Source organism: Leuciscus leuciscus (genome assembly GCF_965113295.1).
Source record: "Leuciscus leuciscus genome assembly, chromosome: 14".
NCBI lineage: Eukaryota > Metazoa > Chordata > Actinopteri > Cypriniformes > Leuciscidae > Leuciscus > Leuciscus leuciscus.
Genome location: NC_138738.1, coordinates 11,512,938 through 11,520,753, shown reverse-complemented (window position 1 = coordinate 11,520,753; position 7,816 = coordinate 11,512,938). Strand labels below are relative to the sequence as shown.

General features: G+C 44.4%; 1 protein-coding gene across 1 annotated transcript; it reads right to left on the bottom strand.

Moving 5' to 3' along the window:
- Nucleotides 1-1,103: 1,103 nt before the first annotated feature.
- Nucleotides 1,104-7,616, bottom strand: LOC309474627 (zona pellucida sperm-binding protein 3-like). Its single transcript, XM_082137175.1, has 9 exons — nt 7,116-7,616; nt 2,421-3,877; nt 2,225-2,346; nt 2,035-2,138; nt 1,780-1,957; nt 1,589-1,706; nt 1,441-1,523; nt 1,281-1,369; nt 1,104-1,212 (listed from the first exon to the last, which is right to left on the bottom strand). The coding sequence occupies exons 2-9, from the start codon at nt 2,997-2,999 to the stop codon at nt 1,151-1,153; spliced, it is 1,335 nt and encodes a 444-aa protein (XP_081993301.1). The 5' UTR covers nt 3,000-3,877; nt 7,116-7,616; the 3' UTR covers nt 1,104-1,150.
- Between the last annotated feature and the right edge of the window lie 200 nt (nt 7,617-7,816).

The window sequence follows — 7,816 nt, the reverse complement described above, 5'->3', positions numbered from 1 at the left end:
CAAGAAATCAAGTCAAAAGTACCACTCTAATTTTGTTCATAATTTTTGTTTGATTTAACATACAGCTCCAACTTCCGAAGTCCTCCCTGCTGCTGAGGAACAGCCAGAGCAGGACGTCCTGGTCAAGAGTAAGAATAAATCTATGAGATCTAAAATTAAAAAAGTAATATGGTAGCTTATAAAACAAAATATATTTAATTGAATTTCATACTATGATTGTTTCTTTTATGGAACCCTATTGTGTTTATCACAGTGGCACCACCATCACGTCGATTGGGGTGAGCCTTGGTGACAGACAGGGTGGGAATACTACCATCCCTCACAGTTTCAAGTTCTTACTTGAAAATTCTATCAAGGGTTTCAGCATACACACTTGAACCCCCAATAATAAAGCAAAAGCATCCAGTAAGGATATGATGCTATTGAAATGCCCTTAGTGTTGTAATAGGCCTAGCCCCACAAATGACTTGAGCAATATGCAGTAATAAAAAAAAATTACATTACGTTCCTTGAAATTGACCCGGAATTTTGGCCGAATCAAGCAGATTATCAGGAGGCACAGGCAACCATACATGCAATGAAAGTAGTCAATGATCACGCCGAGAGAGGAGTGGCTCTGATTCAAGAATACAATGGCTATCTCACACACTCTGAAGAACAATTGCAGTTTCTCCTTCATGTGGTGGAAAATCATTGACGGATCTATCCAGACTGCAAAAAGTCAACACTGGCTGCTGAGCATCAGAAATGAGGGATTGTTGAAAATGTTGTGCTTTTTAGATTGTTGCTCTGATTTCAATAAAATTATTTTGCAGCAACTTTTAATATTACTTGCATATCACAGTAACGCCACACAGCTTAACATAGGCAATCTTCCACATGATTGAGCTACCTCTAAATATTTGTCAACATTTTTGCATATTTCTAATTTTGAAGTTAAAAGGAACAGTTTAAGAGGTTAAGACACTAACATTTTGCAAAAAAAAAAAAAAAAAAAGGGACTTGATAAGGACCACCCTGGTACAAATCTGAACAGAAACCATGTAAACTGAATAAATGTTTAAGTGTAGTATTTGTGCAAGTAAAGACAACAACAAATATAGGCTATTAACATTTATTAAGATCACCACAAGTCGCATGTCATTTCTAGTTATTTTTGGCCATATTCTTTAACCTCAATGGGGCCGACAGATGCCCTTTCCCAGCGTAGATCTGAGGAACAAATGATTAGTGAGAACTAAAGCCATGCATGACAACAAGTTATCAGAGTTAGTCCAAACCTGTAAGCAGTTGATCACTTCCACTTCTGATGCTACAAGTAGTGTCACAGCAGACACACACCTGGTCAGAACCATCTGCAGACACCCACCTGACAAAACAAACCCTCAATTAAGTTAAAGCAACTAATTCATCTGAACACTAATCTAGCATGCAACATACCCATTAGCAGAGAATGAACAAGCTTTCTGTTCAGAACTTGGAGAGGTTGCTGCAGCCACCTTCAAAATGCATGTGATGTAGACCTGCAGAGACAATTGTTTGTACAGCATATCATACAAATAATTACACAACTACAAGACATACATACCAGCCCACTGTCTGCTTGCTGGAACCTGAACGCCTCTAGCTGAAACCCTAGCTTATCACCTTGAGTCCGGGGCATAAAGGAAGACGTGGAGCCTGTGAGCTTGGCATCAACCAGGCACCTGTGAACAGAACCCAGTTAGAAGTCACGTATCCCAGCTTCCAGAAGGGGTTGCATGAGGTAGCACCTCTTACCCATTATTCTCAATAAAGGAGTATCTGGGGACAGAAGCAACATCAGGGACTGCAGTAGCCACGCAGCTGTCCACAAACACACGGACGGGAACATGGCTGTACAAACGCACTGATGCTTCAAGATTTATCATGTCACCCAGGAAGTATTGGTTAGAAGGCCTCTCAAATCTCCAGTCATCTGCAGAGAGAGAGAAAAAAAGAAGTCTTAACAGATGAGTCACAAGCATGCTACAAATCTTTTTGGCCTACACCAACCAGTCATGAGCTTGAGGGAGAAGACAAAGACTTCCTCTCCAACCTTAGTTGAGACATATGGGATCCAAGTGGGCATCAAGGCATCGCTGCTCACATTATGTGTTCTGTAGGAGTTAAACAAGCGGTCATCTCTTGCCCATGAACGGCAGGGTTAGAACATCTGGTGAGCCTGAATTAATTGAATCCTCACCTTGGATAATGACACTCGATACCAACCACCGCACCACTGCTCCTGACAATAGGAACACCATATGAAGCCTCTTGTGGGGTGTAGATAATGTTGAACCTATAGACAAGCTCATCCTCAGTCACCTAAACAGAAAGGTTAAGAGAAGAAGTCACAAGGACAGTTCAGAATACCTATGATTGTCACAACAGAGCCTTACCATTGATGTGCTGCTACATCCATGCAGTTCAGACTCAAAGATCAGCACTTGAGCAGAAGAATCCTCTCCAGTTGCAGTACAGCCTCCAAGTGTAAAACCAGAGGACAACACTGGGTGCCCAGTCCCAAAGAAGTCCTTCATCACTTCCACATGTACTGAATTCTCTCCACACTGAGCAGCTACACTGTTGGCAGGGACAGGATAAGGCAAGTCAAAAGGAACGTCTGGCTGCTGTGGTTCCTCTTGTAGACTTGGAAAGCTCCACGTCAGTTTCGCCATTGGACCCTGCAACAGCTCTTTTAACTGAACACCCATAAGATCTTGAGAAGACTTTCCAAATTCAGTCCTGACTGGTGTCTGGACAGGAAACTGATTGGGAAACATTTGTGGTGCAAATAAAGCGTTACTGGGAACCAAAGACATCCCGGAATCAGCCTGTCGAGAAGCTTGAGCTAATGTTCTAGGCTTAAACTTGCTTGGACTCTGATTATGTGCTGCTCTTGCTCTCCATTGTGCTTCAGAAAATCCAAGTGCAAGAATAAACACCAATCCAAATCCAACCTGCCAAAACCCCATCATTGCCAAGCTTGTTTCAATGATACATTAGGGTGCTACCATCCAAATTTATGCAGATGTAAATCAGAATGGCTCCACCTTTCTCGTGACAAGCATAATTTTTCTCTGAACCTGTCAATTTACTCAGTCAATATAACACAGGTGAAAGTCATTGATTCTAAATGAAGTACCATATAAGGGCATGTTATTAGTAGCTAAACCAAATAATTGCTAATTTTAAATATCAAAATGACAGATCAATTCCCTGAAACACAAACAACCCCAAGTCTTTTTGTGTCTTCCTTTTTTATTAATTCAGAAACATGGCCACAGACAGAATTGAACAGTATTCAAAATAATAAAGTTCAGTATGTTTCAGGTTTAGATTGTAACAAACGTTCTTCCCTCACATCAACAGCAATCTTCACAAGGGACTGAAATGGAGAAATTCTGTTCAGAACCAAAGGAATGCAGGATCATAACATTATTTTATTATAGATTCACTGAAATGTTTTCTCCCCATTACAACTGTTATGTTTAGGTTGATCAGAGTGTTTGTGGATTCATTGTAGACTTCATTCTTTCTTGAACTATATGCTGGTCAGCACCAAAAGACTATAATCTGAACAGTCTACTACAAAAATGTAATAAAAAAATAAATAAAAAAAGTTGGTGTTTAAAGCATGTTTAACAAACTCCATAGATTTTTATATCCAACTATATGAAAAACATGGCCAATGTAGTAAATCCAGATTACATATAGGCCTATATTCATGGGGTGAGCGGAGCTAGTTGTAACATGGTTTAAAACTTTACACACATGCTTGCATGCCAAAACTTGGTGTATGTACTAGTTGCCATATCAACACAATTTTTATAATTTTTTTCAAAATTAAAAAAATCTTTACATCAAGCGTAGCTTGTTAGTTCTGGCAGGTCACGTTAGTCAAGCTCGCATCAGCTGATCCTCAGCTGATCCACATCTACCTATAGGAATACGACGCCCATCACCATATACATATATAAGCTCCTTCAGTATTATCAGCAGCTATCGCGTTTCTCAGGAGCTAAATACCCTCCTCCATCCCCAGCTCCTCCTCTCGCCCAGTCAGGATTTGACATTCTGATTCCCCTTGAATCAGAATAATTATCGAATAATGTTGTACTTTAAAATCTTGAATTAAATATATTTGCAAATGTTCATGTTGGTTCTGTATCTGTTATGGCGTGGCACTTGCCATCCCAAAGGCCCTCCGCAAGTCCCTCATCAGCTGGACACCCCTGAGCGACAGATTACTGTCGGCCCGCTTTCTCCACCAACACGGCAAGATGACAGTAATCGTTGCTTATGCCCCCACCGATGTCGCTGATGCGAAGGATGCCTTCTTTGACCAACTCCATCAGGCTGTTGGCCAAGCCTCACCACACGACATCACCATCATCCTCACCGATGCCAACGCCACTCTGTCTAGCAGTGATCAGTCCACAGGCTCACCTGTCGGCACAACCTTTGCTGACAGGTCCACAAATGACAACGGTAACCGCCTTCTCCTTCTCTGCCACCACAACAACCTCTGCATTGCTGATACCTGGTTTCCCCGGAAGCTTATCCATCACTGGACATGGTACAGCCCAGATGGCAGAACCAGGAAAGCGCTGGACCATATCCTCATCTCTCGATGCTGGAAGCCGTTTGTCACCAACTGCTGTGTGTACCGAGGAGCAGAGCTTGGCAACACAGACCATCGCCTGCTGGTGGCCCAGCTCAAGTTAAAGCTGCGAGCCAACCAGCACACCAAGACTCAGCCTCGCCTGGACTCCTCCCTACTCAGTGATCCACAAATCGCCACAGACTTCAGTTGCGCCATCCGCCGCACCTTTGATAACCTGGCTACCGAAAAGGTGAACAACTGGGAGACCTTCAAGGAAAGTGTCATCCAGTCAGCTCACAATGTCTTTGGATGCCTTCGACCTTCCCCGAAAAGCCTTGGATATAGGAGAGGACACTCAACATCATCGACCGGCGGCGTGAGGCCCGGCTCCGAGGTGACCTGACGGAGGGTCAGCGACTGAACCGCCAGCGCAATGTGGCTATAGCCGAGGATAGGGAGAAGTTCTGGCAAGCAGAAGCTAAACACCTAGAGTCCGCGGCCAATAACAACAATATGAGCCGTGTCTTCAGTCTGCTGCGCCAAGCCCGTAATGGCCCACGCATCAAGACAGCCCTGGTGAAAGATTCTGATGGCAACCTTATAGCAACTGAAGCAAACTGCCTCGAACGCTGGAAAGAGCACTTCAGCCTCCTCCTGCAGCATGGTACCTCCCCGGCTGATCCCGCCATCTCATCGGCCACTAACGCTGCAGCCCCTAGTGCTGTCTGCAGTACAGACCCTGTCACACCTGAGGAAGTCAGAGCCGCTCTTGAAAAACTTAACAACAGGAAAGCCCCCGGCATCTGTGCAATAACCGCTGAGATGCTAAAATCAGGCGGTGAAAGCATCGTCGAGTGGCTTACCCACATATTCAATGAGGTGTGGGAGACAGAGAGGCTTCCCAGCGACTGGACCAGAGGAGTCATCTTGCCCTTCTGGAAACGTAAGGGTGACAGGCTAGTCTGCGGCAACCACAGAGGCATTACCCTTCTCTCCATCCCCGGCAAGCTCTTTACCAGGATCTTGCTCACTCGTGCTCTCCCAGCCATCAGAAGCAGCCGCCGTCCCCAGCAGGCTGGCTTCATGCCTAACCGCTCCACAACAGACCAAATCTCCGCCGTTCGCTTGCTGATAGAGAAGACCTATGAATTCCTTAAAGATCGCCATCTTTACATCGGGTTCATAGATCTGAAGGCTGCCTTTGACACCGTTTGCCACACTTCACTGTGGAGTATTCTACATGCCCTTGGAGCACCACCCAAGATTGTTGCCCTGTTCAAGCTGCTTTATAGCAACGCTCAGAGCTGTGTCCGCATCAACGGCAGAGACTCAGACTGGTTTCCCATCTCCAGTGGCGTTCGCCAGGGCTGCGTGGCTGCTCCTGACCTCTTCAACTGCATCATTGACCATCTGATGTCCAGGGTTTGTGAGCGGGTCCCCGGAGTGTCCTTCGGCAGTTACCACCTGACTGTCCTGGAGTACGCTGACGACACCATCCTGCTCAGCAGGTCCTACAGCCAGCTGAGAGACGCTCTGGGTATATACAGTGAAGAGGCTGAGAAGCTTGGCCTTCAGGTGAGCTGGACGAAAACCAAGTTCATGTATGTCGGTGACAGACCGCATCCACCTTCCCTGCGGCTTGGCAATAACATTGTAGAGCCTGTCAAGAACTTTGTGTATCTGGGATCCATAGTGACAGACAACGGGGACCTAAAACCAGAGATTACCCTCAGAAGAGCCCTGGCTGCGTCAGCCCTGCAGTCCTTCTGGAAACCACTCTGGCGGCACCAGACCATCTCACGCAAGACGAAGCTCCGGATTTACAACTCAGCAGTATTTATGGCTCGGAGTATTTATGGCTTTATGGCTCGGAGACTTGGCCCTTAAATAAGACACTGGCTGCAAGATTAGATGGCTTCGATAGCAGGGCTCTCAGAACCATCGAGAACATCAGGTGGCCACAGCGGGTTTCCAATCAAGTGCTTAGAGCCCGCACGTGCCAGCCCAGAGCATCCTGCCTGGCTGCGCAACGTCGCACCCGCTGGTTCGGCCATGTCCTCCGGCTCCCTCCTGACCATCCGACGAGAGCCATTCTCCAGTTTGATCCGAGGGCCGCAGGCTGGAGACGACCACGAGGTAGACCCCGGACCCGATGGCTTGATGTCCTTGCGGGCGACCTCCAACAACATGGAGTTGCTGTGGAGGATGCAGAGCAGCTGGCACAAGACCGTCATCACTGGAAACAACTGGTTCATCTGGTCGGCTCTACGCACAGGGATGGGACGCCTCCCTACCCATCGCAGGAGCCAAAATAGAATAATAATCTGTTCTGTTTACCCCAAGGGGGATTATTGCTGCTCTCCCAGCTCTTATCCATGCTAGGCTGCATGGATGCGAAGGGAGTTCTCGCCCAGAACGGAACCATACCGCCAATCCAAACTGTATGCTAATTGTCAATCATATATGACGATAGTGGTCCTGACAGAACTTTAATCTTTAAGATATCACCGAACATTTATTTAACCATAGCAAAAGTAAATTTCTCACTGAAGTTGATTTTTCATCTCTGTTTTTGAGTTAATTTAAAATCTGAAATTATTTTAATATTATATCTGTTTTTTAACCAGCAGAAGACACTAGCATGGTTTAAATTAGTTGCGCAGGTAGGGCACAACCCTATTAGAACTATGCTATTCTTTACTTTTATAAAATCTATTGATGATGGATGGAAATAGATGAAATAAGACTAAAAAGTCAATGTTCAGAAATGATTCATTATTATTGTTTTGAACCATGCTGTATAGCTGTGTTTTGCTGTATTTTTGTTGTCAAACTCAAAAATGTGTTTATTTTTAATTATTAAAAAATCCCATTATTTTATATGAAAAAGTAAATAATTGTATTTTATTGATACAATATTTTAGTTTGTCTTGTATATTTTTTTTATTAGATCAAATAACATTTTAATCTGTCATATGGTCATGTTACAATGTGCCCCTTGTTGTCACATTTTACTTCCATTATTTCAGGGTAAATCAAGAAAAAAGTATACACTGTATTAAAGAAACAAAACCACATAATTGTACTAGACATGTGTGAAATGAATGTGGAAAAGAAATTCCCTGAACCCCAAGTGGATTTACACAAACTGAGAAAGTCAAAAAAGTGTTAGGTTGTGCCCCGCTCTCC